Source organism: Balaenoptera physalus, assembly GCF_965194825.1.
Source record: "Balaenoptera physalus genome assembly, chromosome: 6".
NCBI lineage: Eukaryota > Metazoa > Chordata > Mammalia > Artiodactyla > Balaenopteridae > Balaenoptera > Balaenoptera physalus.
In genome coordinates this window covers 70,530,422-70,553,216 of record NC_138885.1, presented here as the reverse complement: position 1 = coordinate 70,553,216, position 22,795 = coordinate 70,530,422, and the positions used below count along the sequence as shown (strand labels likewise).

The window sequence follows — 22,795 nt, the reverse complement described above, 5'->3', positions numbered from 1 at the left end:
TCCTGGGCATATACCCAGAGAAAACCATAATTCAAAAAGATACATGCAACCCTATGTCCATTGCAGCACTATTTACAATAGCCAGGACATGGAAGCAACCTAAATGTCCATCCACAGAGGAATGGATAAAGATGTGGTACATACATACAATGGAATATTACTCAGCCATAAAAAGGAACAAAACAGTGCCATTTGCAGAGACGTGGATAGACCCAGAAACTGTCATACAGAGTGAAGAAAGAGAAAAACAAATATCGTACAATATCAATTATATGTGAAATCTAGGAAAATGGTACAGATGAACTTATTTGCAAAGCAGAAATAGAGACACAGACGTAGAGAACAAATTTATGAATACCGAGGCGATGGGGGAAGCCGGGGGTGGGATGAATTGGGAGACTGGGATTGACATATATACCTACTATGTATAAAATAGATAACTAATGAGAACCTACTGTTTAGCACAGGGAACTCTACTCAATGCTTTGTGGTGACCTAAATGGGAAGGAAATCTAAAAAACAGGGGATATATTTATATGTATAACTGATTCACCTTGCTGTACAACAGAAACTAATATAACATTGTAAAGCAACTATACTCCAATAAAAATGAATATAAAATAAAAACTCAGCCTCCATGGAGATGTGGCCAAAATGGCACATGCAGAAAAGACAAACTGTTAAATTCAAGTTCAGTGTGAGATGACAGTGCAATGTCCACCGTCCACCAAAAATGCAAGAGTGACTAAAGAATATTGGAATAAGGGAATCATTGGTCCTATTCTGGAACATTCAGAACTCGACACCTCACTTTAAGAACATCAAAAGGGCACATATGGAGAGAGATTAGGATGACGAAGGGTCTAGAACTGACAGGAGCAACAGCTGACTGGAGAAGATCTGGGGGAATGTGAGCTGTCTTTAAATACCTGCAGAGCTGCCCTTCAACAGAGCAACTGGGCAATTCTTCATGACTACACAAGACAGAAGTTACGTTAATGGATAGAAGAGGGAGACAGATTTCAGTCTTATAAGTAAAAACCTCTTAATACCGGAAGATTTCAGAAAAGCCTTGCTGGAAAAGCAGTAAATTCTCATGCGGTCACAGCACATGTTCAGAAAAACTGGTGATCTATTTGTGGCCTGAGGGGTAGGGAGGTCAGATACCAATTGTGTTTGGGAAAAAGATGAGGTGATTTCTAAGGTTGATTCAGTCTGAGCCTTATATGAGCCCGGTAGAAAACTGCTTTCTTTAACTAACTATAACTAACTTATTATATAAGAGCTAAACTCTTAGTATGGCAAGTTATTATTTAAATGTATCAAGTAAGACTGTGTTCGACAGGTCCAATCTTCAGTTATTTCAGAGCCCAGACAACTACAACCTTCCCTCCAGTGTGGGAGCCACAGGCAGGGACAAAATCAGTATCTGTGCACTTGTCATTCACTACTAGAGAGGCTACTTATGGGAACAGACTGTAAAGATTAGATGGAATCAACATGAAAAAAAGCAACAATTTCTGTAACAATGAGTGGTTTTGGTATTGTTTTATTTTTTTCCCAGCACATCTTAAAAATCACACATGGGCATTTGCTTATAGAACAGTACATTCTAGGAAAAGCAGTAAAAGGAGATCCAAACATACACTGAAAGCACAGTATATAGACTACGTGTTGAGCCCTTTGGAAAACAGTATGGCTCAGTCTGAATTGACAAAGCTATGCTGGACTCCCTTAAGAATTTTCCTTCCCACTACATATCCACTTTTAAGACTATTAATGTAAAGAGAAGAATTGTTTGTATGCATTAGTTACAGCAGTATAACGGCTTACATACAAGTGCTTACCCACATGTAGTTCCCAAAAGATGACTACAGTACTGGCAGGAATATGCACTACCTTAGAGGAAGACTCAGGATAAGATATTATTCAAGTCAAGTTGTATCAGATCCAAAGTATTTCACAGGCTTAGCAAAAAGGGACAAAAATTAAGAAATATAACCTACACATATTTCTCAGAAGATTTATCATTGTTCAGAAACAGAAACATTCATTATTCTGAAGGCACCATCACACACAAAAAGGACTGACACCTAACGTAAGGAACAGGAACCCACCCCCCTCCCCTCCTCCAGGCTCTGCTCCTCAGGGAGCTGTGTGAGCAAACACCCAAAACATGTAGTGGGTGTCTCCAGGACTGAATATGCCACATCCACCAAGCCACACCTTAGGGCTACTAAGTTGGGACAGAAGGAATGAAAATGCAAGAAAGAAAGTACATGTAAATCCCACTGACTGAATAGGTATATGTGAGAGTACAGGTCCACCACACAATTAGTTAAATATGCTAGAATAGGTGATTGAAACCAACACTGTGGAAAGGATCTTCTGTGTTTCCACACACAACTACTTCATTCCTGACGTGTTCTTGAAGAGGAATAGCCTTGAACTGCTACACAAGCTCTGGCCTTAAAGACTTATCCTCTCCCACTCATTTTAAATAATGGCTATTTCATGGAAAAAAAAAAAATCCCAACAAGGCACTGTGAGCTTTTGGGGACATTCTTTAAATAGCTCAAAAAATAATTATTTAGAGAAACTTTATACCAGCACAAGCGTTTCATGCCCTTTTTGGATATGTGAACAAGATTGCTTTAGGGGTTAAACAACATGTTTCACAGGGTGCTTACAAAAAACACTGCCAACAATAAGATGCCTTAAAAACATGTATATATGCTGCTTAGAAATCCACACTAAAATACTTTTTTTCCTTCTCTCTCTTTCTCACTGATTTGGAAGTTCAGAGTCTTGGAAAAATGCTCTTAATGATACTTAATGTGTTATTTTTGTTCCTTGTGGAAAAAAAAAAGTATAAAATAATCTCCTTTGGGAACCAAAAAAGAAACCTTTTTTATGTTCACAGAACTAAAGTTACTTAATTCTGTGATGGTTCTTTGGCTTCCGTGGCCCTTACTCACGTTTGTTAAGGAATTCTTGTGGTTAGGAGAGCACAAGAGCGCTCATTCTTTGAGGATCTTCCAAGGTTCAAATGGGAATGCTTCAGGTTCACAGGAGACTACACACCTCCTAGGAATATAACATTGATTTAAAATAATTAGAGGGTAATAAAACCTAGCTAACAATATACTCATCTATAAATCCAAAAGGATTTAGTGATATTTAGGTTGCACTTGATCATGCTTCATCAATAAAATGATAAAAATTAATTTTGTTTTCAAATCAGAGGAAATATGAAGATGAAAAACTAAAACCGAAAGACAAACCCAGACGCAAACAGAAGAATGAACAGCTTCACACCCCCTCTGAAGGAAAAAATCTCTTAAACCCAGGTCCATTTTATTAATAATATAAGTTTCTATGATCTGTTGACATTACAGGTAGTTTTTACAGTTAAATTTCACACTAAAGACAAACACTGCTTTAGGGAGCAGAAAGCTGAGTAACTTACATCCTTCATGTTACACACTGTATTTCAATAGTTTAAAACAATCTTTTACACCTTCTGGATTTCCGCATCAATGTACTATATGAAATTAATGAGGATTAAATGTATATATTGACAGGTGGCTCATTCGGGAACGTGAAGCCTTGAGCAAAGGCAAGCTTTCATAAAGCCAAAGGTGATTCTGGATTCTTCAATCCTATCCCGGCACTTGCTATTTTCGGCTTTTCTCCCACCACGAGCTAAACCCTAATTAAAATCGAGATCGCCAAAGATTAACTGGTAACAAAAAGCTATTAAAGCTGTCCTTAACTCCTGTCTCAATGCTTCTTAAAATGTAGATATGCTTTCCACAGAATTCCACCTTGGCTGCTTCAGGCACCAGCATGTGCAGTTTGTGCATCAATGCATAATAAATGTTTGTGTTCTACATTTACATAGAATAGATGTTCAACCAAACTCAGCCCATTTGAACAGCCAAGGTTACAGACTTCAGCTTGGGACCACAGGGCTTCTCTGATCAGCTATAGTTAAGAAGTTGCAGCTATAAAAAAATATGACAATGGAAAACCTCTGAAGCCAACATGCAAAAGTCATTTTCAAAACTGCAAGCTAGGACTCAGCAGTCACTAAGAGAATATTCTGAAAAAGAGGTTTTCTTGCAACCATCTGTATCTGGTTTAATACACACACTGATGGAAGTTCATCCTTCACTGCATTTTTGTTTTCCAAAATACATCAACACAGCTATGTATACTAGAATGCTTCCAGCTTCATAAACAGCTTTTAAGTAATAGTACTGTAGTATGTAAGCATTTAGGAAGAAAACTCCCAATTCCTCAGGAGAGGAAAGAATTTAATCCTCTTTCTTTGTGGTAAAATGCTGGGCACAATAAACATGTGGCTTCTGCAATTCTTACTAAACTAAAAAAGCTCACGTTACTTAGCATAAGACTAATAAACTCACTTATACACTGTAAAGTGCACCAAACATTAAGGCAGCTGTTTCTCTAGGGGTCAGTAAAGCCTGTTCATACTGACTCTAGTATTCAATGCCATTTCTCACTAGCAGCAAGTTCCCACTCCCACTAAAATGTCAACCCAAATGTGACATCATCAAATAAAATATGAGAAATATGACTAATTTAAGAAAGACAAGTCGGTGTTATGCAGTACTGAAAACCAAATAGGCTACATAAATAAACTTATTCAAGCCTCACATAAATTCCCCTGGCTTTAATTTTTATGACGTCATTTTCAGATATTTCAGAAACAGGAGGCAAGGTTTTAAGTGCTTCTGTGTATATTCAGGAACTCAGCTCTCCACAGACACTAAGTATATGCTGAGGCACCTCTCAGAGGTGGGCATGTGGAAGCAGGGAAAGCCTTTCTGATTTACTAAATCAGAGTGAAACAGTTCTGATGAGTGTTTATGTGTTTCAAAATGATCCCTGTAGAAATGACTCTAACTACAAAATGTAGTCATCACTACAAAATCAAGGTTGGAGAGTCATGCATGCATGGAAGAAAACAAACGCATGAATCACTAATTTCCATAAGGTTCATGTAGAATAGTGAACAATTTCAGGTGTTACATTTCCTAATCCTGAGGTTATTGAAATCTGAACTCCCTAGGAAAGAACGTTATAACAATCACGTGCAAAGGAATGGATCTGCTTATGAATCTGTAAGTTTTATTTTTAAAAAATTACTCAGAAACATGTATACACTCCAGTGAGATATTAGTATCGTATTAAATTTTACATTTTGATCACCAATTAGAGAAATTACTTTCATGAATAGATGCATTTCATAAAGCTGAGATTTTTATAATTCTAGAAGCAAGTGTAATTTCCTCATCAAGTATCCAACTATTTCAAATATCAAGGGCTTGAAGCAAAGATCTGCTGGAAATTTTATAATTAAAAATAAATCACCAATGAAGAGAGGCAGCTTCTAATAAATAAATATTTAGTTTTTGTTGTTAAACTAATGTTTCATTTTGATTTGCTTACAGATTTTAAGTTTATTAGTTTGAGGCCAATTTTATTTGTTAAAAATTATTTATCATTTTGAAGTCTTAAAAATATCATTTTGTGAATCAATTTTAGATTTTCTGGTTAAGGCTACTTCAGATATAAAAGGTATCAAACTGCCCAAAAATACTTTGGAGCTGTTGCTACACAGACAGACAGTGTGTCCTTTTAAAGGATAGTCTGCATTTTGACTCATATTAGCTGATCAAATATTAATTCTAAAAAAATTATCAAAAGTTAGGTATTGCATTAAGAAAAGAATCTGTCTCAAAATGTGAACCATGAACCTTGACAGACAGTGATTCAAAGTAATCATTTCATTTATTTTAATATCCAGGTTTGAATGTAAAAATGTTTGCTAAATGTGGTTAATGTTCTCCCTATTGTTTAAGAAATATGATATTTCAAACTTTTGATTATGGGATGTGTATTAATACATTATTATTTTTTTAATTTAGGTTAAACCAGTAATTCAAAAAAGGCATTAAACCATTATTAAAAACTAAATTTTACTTTAGGAAAAGAAACTTTACTTTTATATGGAAATTTATCATGTTGTTTGGGTTAATTTTTTTTAAAAAGGTTTTTTGTCATTCAAACTGTTGAGGTTTTAAAATTCAGTAGCTGAATGATGACTGTTTCTTTAGCCAAAACAGTTCTTTGAACTGGAGACATTCCGTGTAAGAAGTCTTCCCTCTTCTGCTCCTGTTGTAGCTTCTTCTGCATCTCAGCAACAAGAACGTGAAATGAGAAACATTAGAACTCTAAGCTGAATAAAGACATTCCTTTCATGGTAAACCTGTTCTTCACGTACAATGAGTGATAAGTCAGCTTTTCTTATAAAACATATTATGAATGAATTAGGATATAACAATATGTTATCTCAGTGATACAAATACAACTCATACCTCAGCAGAAACAGAAACATGGAGAACAAAAACATGTCCCCTGACAGAATAAAGCATACTAATGATTTAAGGTTTTATAACTGTATACTAATTTCAAAGAAAAATGTAGGCCAAGCACCTTACAGAACTGAAGGCATCCTAAATAAGAGGTTGCCTATATTCTTTCATGGGTATTCTCCCTTAATGACCTATTCACACTAGAGTGCACTCTTAAAAAAACATACATGTATATCACTCCTCAGTGGAATCCTTCCCTAGATAGCTGCTTCCCAGAAACGTTCTTTTAAAAAAGAGGCTAGAGAAACAATAGATGACACCAAAATCTGGCTTTGTTCCTAAGAAGAAGCATCAATACAAAACAGCTGGCAGCATCTTCTTCTGAAATTAACCACTGGCAGCCTTGTGCTGCCTGACTGAAATTTGAAATGACAACCAGTTGGCTGTAAACTGATAAACCTACAATGAGAGAGATTTAGGAATACCATCTGTCAATCCATAGATGTAGAAACAAAACAAACTACAGAATGAAACAAACTTATTTTAAACCGACAAACAAAGGTAGCTGAAATAAAGTCCATGATGTATTTGATTACTGGTATAACCATAGTGAAAGACTTTAAAAAAAAAGTGACATTTTTCTTAACAACGGTAATGGATTTATAAAAGGTTTCTGTTTCCAAAGATGTTATTGGGGTCCACATATTCCTTGACAGACTTCAGCATCCCAAAGCCGACATCAGAGATACTTTCCTTTAGCCACTGCTTCCGTAACTTGCCCACTGGAAAAACAAAATCAAAAATGCTTCAATATACACTATGATGCTGGGAACCAATCAATCTTATGAACATGAATGAACAAACACTGTGTGATAAATGCTTTTATTCAAAAATGAGAAATGTTTTGCTGTATTTGATTTATTGAGCCCACCAGACTATCAAGCTCATTAAGCTCAGTGTACTCCCAGGGGAGCCTGTGCTCCACAGTGTCTCCTTTCTTTGTAAACTGTAAAATGGAGATGAAGGGAGCCTGCACTGAGATTATGGCCCATTTTACAAATAACAAAATGAGAAAAACATGCATTTCAAAAGAACCCGCCTCCTGTCTTTACCAGAACATGCCAAAGTTTCAGAGAAAATAAAGTTAACTAAAGAAAACATATCCAGATGAATTTGCTGGGTATACTACAGCAAAAATTGAGAAGCTATATATATCCATAAAATATTTTGAGAACAAAAGCTTTTAAAAAATTGAGAAAATCTGCACTTCGGGCTTAAGAAAAAAATTTGGTTATGAGCTTTCCATTTGCATTTTCTTTTCATATGACTTTAAAATAAATTTGCATGTTCAAATAATTGTTATTTTCTTCCTATTACTTTTCCAGAATTAGAGTTTTTTTAGGCACTAAATAAATCAAATACCTAAACCATCTTAAATTTAATTATCTGCTTTTATACACTGTATCATGTTCCCCCTCTTTGTTTCTAAGTCTTGCTAATTTATTCTGAGAATAACGAATATAATCGTTAGCAGCATAAATTATATTTTAAAAGGCATTCAATGAAAATGTAACCTTTTCTAAGCGGAACTGTTATAAGAAAGGATATGCACTTAATCTATAAAAGAATTCTGAAATGTCAATTTGCTTTGGCATTAAAAAGCAAAGCAGGATGCTGATTCATCTATGGGAAAATGGATAAATCTTATTTACGGGTAGGATTATTTGTGGTTAGTACTTTTCAAATGTATTATTGTAATAATTGAATTCAAATGGTCATTTTCCACAAATGTTCATTAATGATCCAAAGTCATCAGCAGCGATTTAATTGGCCAACTAAAATGCGAAGCCTTCTTTCATTAAAGTATTCAGCCTGTCATTCTAAAATGCACTCTCATTTATCAGGCTTCAGTGATCCACCATAGCATCTGCCTTTTGGAAAACTTAAATACCATTTTAAGCTCAACTCAAACCGTCTTTTGTGTCCAGTACTCCAGGAAACCACCAGTTGTCATTAAAATAATAAATAGCATGACATTCTCAGAAAGCAAAATATTTCTGCTTGGCTTCTAGAAATAAAAAAGCATTACTGGTATTAAGAAGAGGGAAAATTCTCTACAGCAGGAAAAAAAAAATCTTAAATTCAAAAGAAAAATTCTGTTTAAAAGAGCTCTAAAACCAGAAGCCAAACAGTACAAACTGCTATTCATGCAATCTCTACCACCTAAAAGATGTTCTACCAGGTCCTCATACTATCTCCCTAAGGGACAACTCACCACAATGCCTCAGCCTTAGTTTTCTCATATGCAAAGCGATTAGAAGCTACAGAATCTTTTCACTCCAAATATCCTACGATTTTTGCACTTAGAAAAAGTTACAAATCAGTTGTTTCCAGATTTGCTCCAAGGTATTAAAAGAAAAAAAAAAACTACTCTCTGAATGGTAGAAGTGGCAATATTATAAGCTACCAACAGAGGCAACTCAAGAGAGTGGGATGAAAAGCAGCCAATGCCAGTCTCCACTGTTATCTGTAATATAGTTTCACTGAATGCGTCCTGTGGTTATGGATGTAATTGTCCTGAAAAGACTGCAAACAACTGCTCTGACAAGATGGAGCACATTAGAACCTCAGCAGGATGCCCAACAGCTAGCTCGTCTGCCTGGTTTTACACCTCTAGTAATAATCCAATTCCACAAGGAGCTGAACCATCCTCTGAGAAGCCACCCAACAGCCACTGCATATTTAATGAAGTCGCTCACCAAGCGCTGGAAAACAGAAGGTGCTTGAAGTGCATCATTAGTTCTGTCAGAAGGATAATTTACACATCTATCTTGTCAAATTTTCTATGGTTTATACTTTTACAATAATCAATCTAACATACATTTGATTAGTGAACTAGAAAGTTAAAAAAATAAAAGGCAGTACAGGCAGCATAGCTGTGGCCCCTCAAAAACATATTTGATAAAATAATTTAACCCCTGGATGGCCTGATGGCAGAGGTCTGTAAGCTTCTTCTGTTAGTGATAACAGAATTTGAACTGACGTCAGAAATCACAGTTTATGCAATTAAAGGGACTAGAAATCTTTTTGGATTTGCTTAACAATTTAAGTCAACTACATTACAGGATAAATGTACACATAGAAAAGAGAGTTTAAGCAAAAATGCTTAATAAGCGTTTATAATATGAGATTATTGGAAATAGTCTTCATAAAATTCTAGAGAACCTTCTCTGGCTGCATCAGATGAATTGATAAATTAAAAAAACAACAATGAAACATCAAAGGCCCTAATCCCAAAGATGGGATCATATTTCAAAGTAGAAGACTTTTATTCTAGAGTTAAACAACAACAATAATAATGCCATTTGTACAATCTTTATTTGCACTGCTAGGCATTTTAGAAATTAGCTGATTATACTGATCTGGACATGTGTAACACATGTGTGTGCACAACTATATAGTAGCTGCTTACATATCTGTAGACTCATTTTCAGAAAAGGAAGCATGCCATCCTAAAGGGGAGAATGGATGAATGAAAACAGCAAATAACAGGTGGCCAAAGACTACTTCAACACTCCTTGTATGTACAGTTATCCATGAAAAGTCATGTGTGCCTTCATACCACATGAAGCTTACTCCTCTTTCCAGACCTGGATTATCTGATGTGGGATATTCATGACTACTGACTCAACTACACTCCTGTGACTTCTGATCCTCTAGAAGTGTAAACTTAGCTTGAGAACCAACACTAGAGCTACAAAAAGCCAAATCCACCATTTCTGAAAATAAGAAAGAGACCCCGTATTCCATAATTCTCATTTTTTCTACATATTCAATGCTCAAAATACTTAAGCCAGGTATTTAAGAGTCTTAGATGTATTTTTAAAGGTACAAAAATCATAGGCCAGCCAAATACTAAACATTACAGAAAACTAATGGAGGAAATTCTTTGTCTGCTTAAATTAAAAGTGGAGCTCGCTTTTTTACAATTTAATTTCTTATACTGTATATACAGACAGAATAAAATAAGTATTTTGTGTTTTTTACATAATATACAGTACATTTAAAGATTATACTTTGGGGACTTCCCTGGTGGTCCAGTGGTTAAGACTTTGCCTTCCAACGCAGGGGGTGTGTGGTTTGATCCCTGGTTGGGCAACTAAGATCCCACGTGCCTTGCGGCCCAAAAGCCAAAACATAAAACAGAAGCAATAGTGTAACGAATTCAATAAAGGCTTTAAAAATGGTCCATATCAAAAAAAAAAATCTTAAAAAAAAAATATACTTCGGAACAGAGAAAATAGAAGCTTTTTGAAATCACAGGCTCAACAGTCCCCTTTGGATGCTAACAGCTCCAAGAAAGAATACATTTTGTGGGAAGATCAACAGCAAAGAATGAACAGACATGTATATAAGAGGGATGGGTAATGGGAGTCTTGTGTGTGGAAAATGTGAACACGTTGGCCAGCCTAGCCACCAAAAATTATCTGGAACTAATCTTTGTGGTCTAAGGGACTGAAGACTTAGCAGAAACTACCTAATAATCTCATCTTAAAAGGGACACATCTAGGGTCTGCTAGCTAGAGTTCTTTTTAGCTAAATTAAAAACTCTCTGAATTATGAATTTGATTACAAGGCTGAAAAGACTTATTATATACTTATTTAAAAAACAAATCATGGGCTTCCCTGGTGGCGCAGTGGTTAAGGATCCGCCTGCCAATGCAGGGGACATGGATTCGAGCCCTGGTCCGGGAAGATCCCACATGCCACGGAGCAGCTAAGCCTGTGCACCACAACTACTGAGCCTGCGCTCTAGAGCCCATGCTCCGCAACAAGAGAAGCCACTGCAATGAGAAGCCTGCGCACCGCAACGAAGAATAGCCCCTGCTCACTGCGACTAGAGAAAGCCTGCACGCAACAACGAAGACCCAACTCAGCCACAAATAAAAAGAAATAAAATGAATTTATAAAAAAAATTAAAAACAAATTATGAAATGGGCTGTACGTTTAGAAGATTACTGAAGCTGAAGCTCAGAAGGAGAATTTAGCCAAAGTTAAAAGCACCTAACCATTATTAAAATAACAGTATTTTGAAAGTTCTACTTTGGGCCTCCTAAATACCTTTTTAACACTATTCTACAGGTCAGATTTAAAAAAGAAAATCTAGATTTAGCTTCTTGTATGAGTGATCTGAGCACTGACTTTGTATTTCAAGATTTAATTAATCCAACTAAACTACTGGTGGATTATCTAAGGAACTAGCGCTACAGGGACACCAACCTCTTGTCAGATGAGGTTCTGGCCCCATGCAACTTGATCTGTACTGAAGAGAACAGAGAAGGACAATGGACAATTTCCACTCTTTCTGGTATCTGGTGATCTGACTATGATGATGTTTCTTTGGGAGGGAGTGGCATGGGGTAGAGCGTTCAACCTGAAAAGAGGATTTAGTTGTCCATCTGTTTGTGCTATAAGGCACTTGTGTGTGGGGTAGAGCGTTCAACCTGCAAAGAGGATTTACTTGTCCGTCGGTTTGTGCTATAAGGCATCTGTGTGTGTGTGTCTGGCTTTAGTGGAGGTACATGCTGAAGCCAACAGGTTTCCAGCTGAGGGATGCGAATATCCAGCTTTTAAAGACACATGAGATGGGACTATGACTATCGCGGAGTCTAATTTAATGCTTAGTGGATACTTAAAGTCATGTTTGATTTATTAAGTCATCTGATGTATTTTCCACTACTAATGAAACTTCTGACATCAAGATGAAAGATTCATAGATAATTAAAATCTGGTATTATAAGATTTTTCTCTTATTAAACATTTTTAAATGTCAGTTTTCTTTATGTTAAGGTTTTATCTGTGCAGTTTATATAGCAGCTCTAAGATCTTACAGATCCTTGAATAGGTCTTTAGAGATTATGAAACAGAAAAAAAAGCCTGAATTATCAAGATAATAACAGATCACACGAGCTGGATTCAATCTGTCTTCAGAACACAATCAAGTGCTAATTCTGCTATACATCCCCAAAAGATGGCTTGACACGCTCAAAGTTTAAACCAAGTGGCAATTAATGCCTATACGACAGAACTGAAAGCAAGTAAACCGGCCAAATAACATGAAATAGATAAGGACAGAAAAGGACAGTAAACATCATATGCTCCTGAAGACTAGGGCCATGTTTTATTCATTTTTGTAGTCCTGTTGCATAATATAGTGTATGCCACAGAGTAAGAATTCAAAAAATGTTAGTTATAAAATAAATGTTGAACCAGTTATCTATAAGCCATTTTAGATAAGATGTAGGGATGCAAATATCCAGGGAAAGGCAATCTGGGTTTCCTTAATTTCCTTTGGTTTTATCTGCCTTGCATTCCCTATATTCTGACATTATTTCTTGGATATACTCAGAGCTATTCTATATTAGCTAAAATAGGAGAAGGTATGTCACAGAACCTAACTCTCTTTTCCTTCAAATCTCTAGGAGTCTTTGGACTATATCAATAGCTCTCAACAGAGGCAATTCTGCACCCTAAGGGACAGTAAGCAATGTCTAGAGAAGTTTTTGGTTGTCATAACTGGGGCTATGTTACCAGCATCTAGTGGGCAGAGACCAGGGATGCTGCTAAACATACTAGAATGCACAGGACGGCCCCCACACAAAGAATCTAGTCAAAAATGTCAACAGTGACAAGACCAAGAAATCTCGAGCTATATGCTTCCAAAGGTCTGTCTCCTAGGAGCCCAAACAATTTCCATAAAAGCAACATATCTTCACTGCTACAACCAACTAGATTAGCAGTGAATGGCTTTTACTATAGCAAGGTGACCTTGTTCTAAATTTGAGGCTACTGACCAAACTGAAAGAAATTCTGGAAAAAGTGGTAGACAGAAGTTATACTCTGAGAAAACGTACTATTAATGACAAATGCTAGTTTATTTCAGAACGTAACTCCTAAAGACTTGAATCTAATGTCTACTGAAAAAAACTTTTAAGCCATATTTTTGGGCCATTTTCCCAGCCAATGTGTGAAAATATATATGAAATAAAGCTTCACAGCACTGTCCGGTAGAACTTCCTGTGTCGACAGAAATGTTCTGTATCTGCAGTATTTAACACAGTAGCCCCTAGCCACATGTGGATATCAAGCACTTGAAAGGTGGCTACTGCAAATGAGGAAATAAATTTTTATTTCATTTTAATTAATTTAAATTTAAATAGCCACAAGTACCCTAGTGGTTTCTGTGTTAGACAACAAAGACAGAACATTAAAAATTAACTTTACCTAAAGTTACTTTTAACAGATCTTACCACTTGAAAATATCTATTAGGATTAACTGTCTGCTAATCACCTGAAACTGACTATAAAAAGTTAATTATTCTGTAACAATATAATAATGTAGTAGAGGTATTCTGAGACTAACATCTAGTACTTAGAAGAATCTTGGTCATAAAATTGCTAGGGAGAAAAAGTTCTCTTTAGAGGTCCGAAGAGAAGTGGTATTATCCAAGCCACCTATTCTCTCCTAGTGGCTGAGAAAATACACCTGAAGCTGGAAGTTACTACAGGAATATATAGCACAAGGTAAGAGATGGCAAACACAACGTTGTCCCTGCCCTTTGTCTGGGACTGGGCATCTGTAATTGCAAGGGTAGGAAGGCGCAGGGATCAATACATTCTTACAACAGATTTTCTGTCAGCTCTCAAGTCTGTTCATCCTATGACATAGCTGAAATAGTTAAATGTTCAATTACATCATGGATTAAATTGGATTTTACAGTCTGGTCTTAGAATCTCACTATTTACAACATTGCTTCAGTGGAAAAATATTATAATCAACTTTAAGTTTTGTGAGAAAAAGCCAATCACAAAGAAGAAACTGAAGGAAAAAAAGTTAAGAGTAAAACAAACTTTCTGCTATCTTATGGTAATCTGATAAAGATTCAATATTGGAAAGGCTATACTCATCTGGTAGCTATCAAAAGACCAAAATCACAACCAGCATATTGACACTGATATAGTCAAGATACAGAACATTTCCATCCCCCAAGGATCCTTGCGTTGCCTATTTATAGTCATCCCCGCCCCACACCCAACTCCTGGAAACCACCAATCTGTTCTCTAATTTTGTCATTTCAAAAATGTTATAGAAATACTATCACACAGAATGCAACCTTTCAGAATTGGTTTTTTTTCACTCAGCATAATTTCCTGGAGATTCATCCAAGTTGTTACATGCGTTAATGGTTCGTTTCCCCTTACTGCTGAGTCGTATTCCATGGTATAGACGTACCACAGTTTGTTTAGCCATTTAATGGTTGAAGGACATCTGAGCTGACTCCAGTTTGGGACTACTATGAGTAAATCTGCTCTGAATATACATATACAGGTTTATGTTTTCAATTCTCTGGTATAAATGCCCAAGAGTATAATTGTTGGGTTGAATGGTAGTTACATGTTTGATTTTATAAGAAACTGCCAACTGTTTTTACAGAATGACTGTACCATGTTATGTTCCAACCAGTAATGTATGATTGATCTAATTTCTCTACATCCTTGCCAGCATTTGACACTGCCACTATTTTTTTTTTAAACATCTTTATTGAAGTATAATTGCCTTACAATGGTGTGTTAGGTTCTGCTTTATAACAAAGTGAATCAGTTATACATATACAATATGTTCCCATTTCTCTTCCCTCTTGCATCTCCCTCCCTCCCACACTCCCCATCCCACCCCTCTAGGTGGTCACAAAGCACCGAGCTGATCTCCTTGTGCTATGCGGCTGCTTCCCACTATTTATCTATTTTACATTTGGTTGCCACTATTTTTTTATTTTAGCTTTCTGATAGGTGTATAGTGGTTTCTCTTGTGGTTTTAATTTGCATTTCCCTAATGGTTATTGATGTTGAACATCTTTTCATGTAATTATTTGTCATTTGTATATCCTCTTCAGTGAAATGATTCTTCATGTCTTTTGCCCATTTTCTAATTGAATTGTTTGTATTTTACTATTGAGTTTTGAGAGTTCTTTATATATTATAGATATAGGTATTTTATTGGATATGTGGTTTGCACATATTTTCTCTTACTGTGTAGCCTAACTTTTCATCCTCTTAACAGAGTCTTTCATAGAGCAAACATTTTTAATTTTGATGAGATCCAATTTATCAGTTTTTCCTGTAATGGACTGTACTTTTGGGGAACAGTCTGAGAACTCTTTGCCCAACTCTAGATCTTGAATATTTTCTCTTGTTTTTGTTCTGAAAGTTTTATTATTTTATGTTTTACGTTTAAGTATATTATCTGTGTTGAGTTAATTTTGGCGTAAGGTGTGAGGTTCAGATCAAGATTCTTTTTCTTTTTTTTTTAACCTATCAATGTCCAATTGTTCCAGCACCATTTGGTGAAAAAGCTATATACTTCCTCCACTGGACTGCTTTATACCTTTGTCAAAATTGGTTGGACATATTCGTGTGGGTCTATTTCTGAGCTCTCTATTCTGTTCCATTGATCAATATGTCACTCCTCCAATACCACACAGTCTTGATGACTGTATAAGTCTTGAAATCAGGTAAATTGATTCCTATGACTCTGTTCTTCTGTTTTCAGAATTGTTTTAGCCATCTAGTTCCTTTGCCTTACCATATAAATTTGAGAATAATCTTTTCTATATCTACTAAAAATCTTTCTGAAATTTTGAAAGGAATTGTATTAAATAGGTAGATCAATCTAGGGAGAATTGACATCTTTATACCATGTCCAGTTTTCTACCAATCCATGAACACATCTCTCCATTTATTTAGGTCTTTGATTTTTTTCATCAGCATTTTGTTATTTTCAGAACACAGATCCTGTATATATTTTATTAGATTTATGCATAGGCATGTACATATTTTGTTAATTTAAATGTCTTATTTGGAGCATATGTAAATGGTACTTGCATTTTAAATTTCAGGTTCTATATGCTTGTTGTTAATATACAGAAATGCAATTGATCTTGGTGTGTGCTCTTGTATTCTGCAATCTTGCTGATCTTGTTCTAGTAGATTTTTTTGGGGGGGGGATTTTCTACAAAGACAATCATGTCATCTATAAACAGTGATAGTTTCATTCATCCTTTCCAATCTGTGTGTCTTTTATTTCACACTATAGGTTTTTAACAAAGCTGATCTTTTGCTCATTATTTTGAGTAGTCTCTTTTTACTTTTAAAGTTCCTGATACTATTGGATTATGTTAAGACCACAAAAACTGTTAAGAGCAGCTACCCCATAATTATTCTCTGAACAATAGGAAATAATTTTGGTTAGGTAAAGACATCAATATTTAAACTAAGACTGGTTATATTTAATCAAGGTTTTTTACTTCCTGACAAGGCCTTAGGTATAATTTTAGCAAATGAACAACTTAAAAACTTAAGTCATAAATTGAAATTAAATATATGGCTGACATAAACACTGCTGTTTAAACTGACCAGCTCGTCAGTTACAAAAACAAGCACTATGAAGATTAAGTTAAGCAGGCTTTATATTTCCTATAGCCTCCAGTTCCAGACTACATCTGTTTTCTTTGATACACAAAACCAGAGTTAAAATAGCTCCATTTATCACAGCATGATTGTAGGCAGACAAACCAGCCTGTCTGTTTCCAGATAGTGAAAGCAACTGTTATTAATCACAATTACAGGCCAAACCCTCTAAGAGAAACTGCATCAATACTCTCCCAACCCCCAGCCCTTCTACATCTGAACTCAAAAATGGTACTGAGAACGTCATGATACTGCCTGAAGGTCAGTAACTAAAGATGCTCCTATGAGGTTGCCTTGAGTTTTAAGTTCAGGATGCAAATTAAGGAAAATCTTTTCTACACATATAAAAAGCAATCTTTTGAGAGCTCTATTATTAACTTTAGAAGGATAATTAAACCCATTCTATTTAAAATTTATATGGAAAGATTTCTGCTTTATGAAACTATACTGAATAGCACAGGATATTTGAAATTTACAAATTAGATGATTAACTTTAAGCAGAGAAGCATGTATGAAAATAGACATTTTTTATAGCAAATTTTGTTGCCAATTGTGCTGCTCTTTCATACAGATTGTAACAGAACCTCCTATAGGGTGAGACTAACTGCAGGTTATAGATGAAAATGTTAAGACAATTGTTGAATTATATTCCTTGAATATATGGGTCTTTTTCAAATAAACTATAACCCTTTCTTCAATGGTTAGAGTAGGGGGTTAAGAATACAAACCAGAGTTTCACTTGGTGCTGTCTACTGCTTTTATTTTTTTAGAAGACTACTGTTTCTTAAGCACCTACTATATGCAGGACACTTCTGATGCTTTACATACATTATCACACTTAAGTCTTACAATAATCTGAGGTAGGTACTATTCCCATTTTGCAGATGAGAAACCTGCAGCTCAGAAAAGTTATTTCCCTAAGGTCACACAGGTAGTTAAGTACAGAGCCAAGAGTCAAACACAGATTTGATTCCAAAGCCTACGTTTTTTTCCCCTTTGTTTGTAAGCCTCTCAAACTTGCATTTGTTTTAAGATAAAGCTTAAATGGAATCTTATATATATAAAATGCATCTACAGAAGAACACTAAAATGGCTGGTGTTGGGCAGTTGTAGAGAAAGGCACATTATTTTACCCTACTTTTCCACTGAATAACTGACTCTGCTAATACACATTCTCAGAAATATTATGGAATAAACTGAGCCTTTTCATGATTAAACATGACCCTATATTCAAACAAGGCCTGATTATTAAACGTTTGAAGCTAAATTAGCAAGGAGACTAATGCCATTCTAACATGAAAAATTCAGAGATGTCTGAGAATTTGCAAAATTGCCCGAAGTTCTGTGAGCGCTTGGGCACTTAACTGCGCACGTAACATATTCATTGAGCATCTACTTCTATGTGGAACAGCCAGTCACTGTTCTAGGGACTGGGGAACACAGTGACAGACAAGATACAGTCAGTAACCTCACTGAACTTATTCGAATGAGGAACCCATAAACTACACAAGAGAATAGGGAAGACGCCTCTAAGAAGGTGACATTTTTATCAGAGATCTTCATGATGGGAAAATGAGCCATGCAAATATCTGGGGGGAAAAAAACAAGAGAAAGAACATCAGGAAGAGATGGAATAAATAGCAAACGCCTTGAAGGGGGAAGAGGGTTGATATGCCTGAGAAATAGCAAGAAGGACACTACTGCTGGAGGGGAAAAGTAGTAAGAGATGAAGACAGAGAGATAAATACACACAATGTATATCCTTGAAGAACCTGATAAGGACTTTGGATTTTATTCTGAATGTGAGGAGAAAATACTGAGTTTTAAAAAGATTACTTGGGCAGCAAGAGAAATGACAGCAGGGGAACAGGAGTGAAGGTGGACAGACCAATTAAGAGGCTGCAATCGTCCCAGCAGGAAAAAACAGTGATTTGAACTAGGGTGGTGGTGGTGATGCCTTCTGGTATTTGGGAGTCATGAGCAAAAGGATGGTGTTTTAAGTCCTGGGACTAAAGTAATCATTGAGGGAGTGAGGAAACACGGAGGAACGAACTGGCTCTGGGCTGAGCCCTGGAGCACGCCAGTGTTTATAAAGCGGTTTAGAAGACAACCTAGCAAAGGGAAAGCATCTTCATTTTACCAGCACATATGAAATATATTTTGTGTTCAGGCTTACCTAGTTTCTTTTTCTAAGCCATAGAGGAATCCAAGTGGTTTAGAATTTGTTTCCACACAGTCATATTTTTGACTGCATGAAAATAAAAAATATGAGAAATGTGATAGAAATAAAAGATTCCTATTTAAATGAGGCAGAACCTCTCAATAAATTAATATGCAATCAAACCTTGCTACATTCAAGTTCAAGTTAATAATTTCTAAAATTAAATTATTTCATCAACTTTGGAGTCTTCAACAAAAAAAGGCTTATCAGCCTAGAACCTGAAAATGCACATAAATTATACAAGGAGTTTTACTGTAACATGATCTGACCTGCATTTGTTTTATTACCTGATATTGCTGACATGTTAGAAACCTATAATCAGGAAGTATAAAAACAACCAGAAAGTCAAACTGACTTACATGCAAGAACTGAGAAAACAATGAAATAGCTATGAGGAGGAAATTAAAATGTTCATTCATTTCTGTTTTAACATCTAAAGCAGGACAAGCAACTAATAGTGTCAAAATTAAAGAAACAGAGGTTTTATATTTTAAAAGGGAAAGACTAATGTTTAGTATTTCTTCTCATATACTTTTAAATGCATGTGCCTCTTTTCAAAGGCTTTCAATTTCAATCTTTTTAGCTTTTGGCCTATTTTCACTATTTTATGTTCTTAAGTCAGAGGACAAGGACTCTGAAGCAGGATGACCTGAGTTCAAACTCAAATTCCGGCACTAACAATTATTGCTGATACTTCGGAGTAAGTTACTGTACACTCAGAAGCTTAATATATCTTCATCTGAAAGACAGGAACAATATCTACTCCACAGCATTTTGATCAGGATTAAAGGAGACTGTCATGCAGAGCACCTAGCAAATATTTACAGCTTTATAAATGTTAATTCCTTTCCCTATTTTATCTTCCTTCTCTTTGATGTTTTAACATCTATAGCATTTACATGTTTATTAAAGTCACCTTTTGAGTGCTTTTCAAAGAAAATGGGAGACTCTTATCTTGGTTAAAATATGATGATATCATAATCTTACCAGTTTTGATCAGCAGCCTTTTGAAATGCTATAATATTTTACTTTACTGGACTGTAAGATCCTTCAAGGGAAGGACTACTATTCTTTGAAATCCTATTGCCTAGTGGACCAGTAATATTTATAATGTGGAAAACATATTATACAACAATATTAAAAAGCGTTAGGCATACTTGGTATCAAAAATATCCCAGGAGCTATTTATATTTTTTGCTTTGGAATCAAGAATTGAATAATCATGATCTTTTGGTTAATTAAGGTTTATATCTTTTCAACCATTCTTTTAATTAATTTCTATTTGTGTTTATTGAATAATAAAACAGATTATTAACCATAGCTTTCACAAATAAAGTCTAAGTCTCAAATAAATTTGTACTAGAATTACTTAACTCTTTATTATTTTAAATTTGTGTGTATTTTTTTTTTTTTCCTGTAATGACAGCTTCACACATACATTATTTCAAGTATGTTTATGTAGGTTCTGTTAGAGCCTGCTAAGAAGCTCTCAGTGTCTGGGGTGTACCTGAATAAGTATTGTCAACACTTCTGCCATACTAGACTTTCAGCATCTCACATATAGACACTATTGGCGGGACCTGAATATCCTCATAGATCCTAAAGGAGTAAAGTGTCATTGGCAAGAAAAAAAAGCGTTGGTTTGGCTTTCCTCCACAATGTTGCAGGTCATTTGGTCACTTCCATAACTTCTGTAGAATTTATCTCACTGTAAAGCTTAAGTAAACGAAGAACATCCTCTCACAATTAAGGAAATAAGTTCACCTAACCCAGTTATCTAAATAACAATTAAGCCTCTATTTCTTTCTATTTAGTACAAGATTTGGCTAGTCTCACCCTCTTGCAGAATCACATCTCTCTCATATTTACTATCACAAACATGGCTCCTACAGTTCCTGACCTTAAAGGAAAAAGTGCACTTGTTGGCTGCTGACATGTACCAAAACGCAAAATTGTTGGCTATGGAAAGGAAAATTATTTTTTTCTTCAAATAAGTAATTATAGCTAAATTATTCTGTTTCCTCCCTCTATGCAATCAATTTAGAATGAAGGACATATTACTTAATGATATTATGTAATTACTACGTAAAACATAGTAATATAGTGGCATCCTAAAATAAAATATACAAAAAAGATTTAAAATAAAGTATATAGCTTTCTGAACATTTTAAAGGAAGGTGCTAAAATTCTAAGCACCTTTATGAAATACCTCATGTTTATAGTTCCAAAATTAGGTTTAGACTTTTAGATTAATCAAAAGTTTTTAATTTCACTTGAGAGGTTTCTAATATCCAGTTTCTTCCCTTCATTTCTGTTGTTCTAACATTCAGTAGAATCTCCATCAAAAGGTAATAAACAGGAAAAGGAGGAAAAGAACAAATTCATTCACTTTAATGCTGATCAGTAAGCTAAGTTAGAAATTTATTTGTGGAGGTTAAGAAAAAGTAGAGGGAATGCAAAAGATTAAATTGATACAATGATGCTGGGAATTGTCTTTCTATTTCATTCATCCACATTAGCAATCTTCTTCAGGCCTGGCTGCAATAATGTCATATGAACACAGATCCTCCACAGCCCACTCTGTTTTCTACCAAAATTCTTTCAATCATCCTACAAAACGTATGGAGGGCTGACTGGGGCCAAGCACTGTTCTAGGTGCTGGTACACAGAAATGAAACAGAAGTCCCTGTCCTTATGGATCCTACTTACCAGTAGGAGGAGATAGCTAATCTCAAGAAGTATAAATATATATAGCATGTTAGATAATGCTAAATGCTATGATGGAAAATCAAACAGGGAAACAGGGATACAGAGAATCCAGAGTAGGAGTATAAGCTGAAATTTTTAAATTCAGTGGTCATTTATCTTCATGCACTTCCCTAAAAAAATTTTTTTAATTAAAAAAATCTACACACATCTATCTTCTAGGCACCAATTTATATTGAGGGATATATTAAAAACACTAGTAGATATGTCTAGGTAGATATAACATAGGTAGATATATCATAATTTTTATTACTGATGTGATCAACTCTCCAATAAAAATACTACAGTGATCAAAAAGGAATACTAAAACAGCATTAAAATCTTGAAAAAAGATTTTGTCATATCCCGCCTTGATTAATTTGCTGAATTTTGGGTGGGCAGAACAAACAGCTATTCAATATATAGTACAACTGACTTTAGCTACATTCCAATAGTGGCTGAAAAACATCTAGGTAGGGCTTCCCTGGTGGCACAGTGGTTGGGAGTCTGCCTGCCAGTGCAGGGGACGTGGGTTCGGGCCCTGGCCTGGGAGGATCCCACATGCTGCGGAGCAGCTAAGCCTGTGCGCCACAACTGCTGAGCCTGCGCTCTGGAGCCCGCGAGCCACAACTACTGAAGCCTGCGCCCCTGGGGCCTGTGCTCCGCAATAGGAGAGGCCGCTGCAATGGGAGGCCTGCGCACCGCAAAGAAGAGTGGCCCCTGCTCGCCGCAACCGGAGAGAGCCCGCGCACAGCAACGAAGACCCAGCGCAGCCAAAAATAAAAATAAATAAAATAAATAAATTTATTAAAAAACCAAAAAACATTTAAGTAGGTTCTTTTTCCCCCTTTAAAAATTTTTGCTCTAATGGTCAAATACCTCCCAGGCTTGCAGGGCA

At 35.7% G+C, this 22,795-nt stretch overlaps 1 protein-coding gene across 1 annotated transcript in view; it reads right to left on the bottom strand.

Moving 5' to 3' along the window:
- Nucleotides 1–1,533: 1,533 nt before the first annotated feature.
- Nucleotides 1,534–22,795, bottom strand: part of AGPS (alkylglycerone phosphate synthase) — a 142,390-nt gene continuing 121,128 nt past the window's right edge. Inside the window, exon 20 of the mRNA XM_082466714.1 lies at nucleotides 1,534–7,186. Within this exon, the coding sequence (XP_082322840.1) occupies nucleotides 7,065–7,186 (122 nt within the window). The 3' untranslated portion in view covers nucleotides 1,534–7,064. The remainder of the gene's footprint in view (nucleotides 7,187–22,795) is intronic.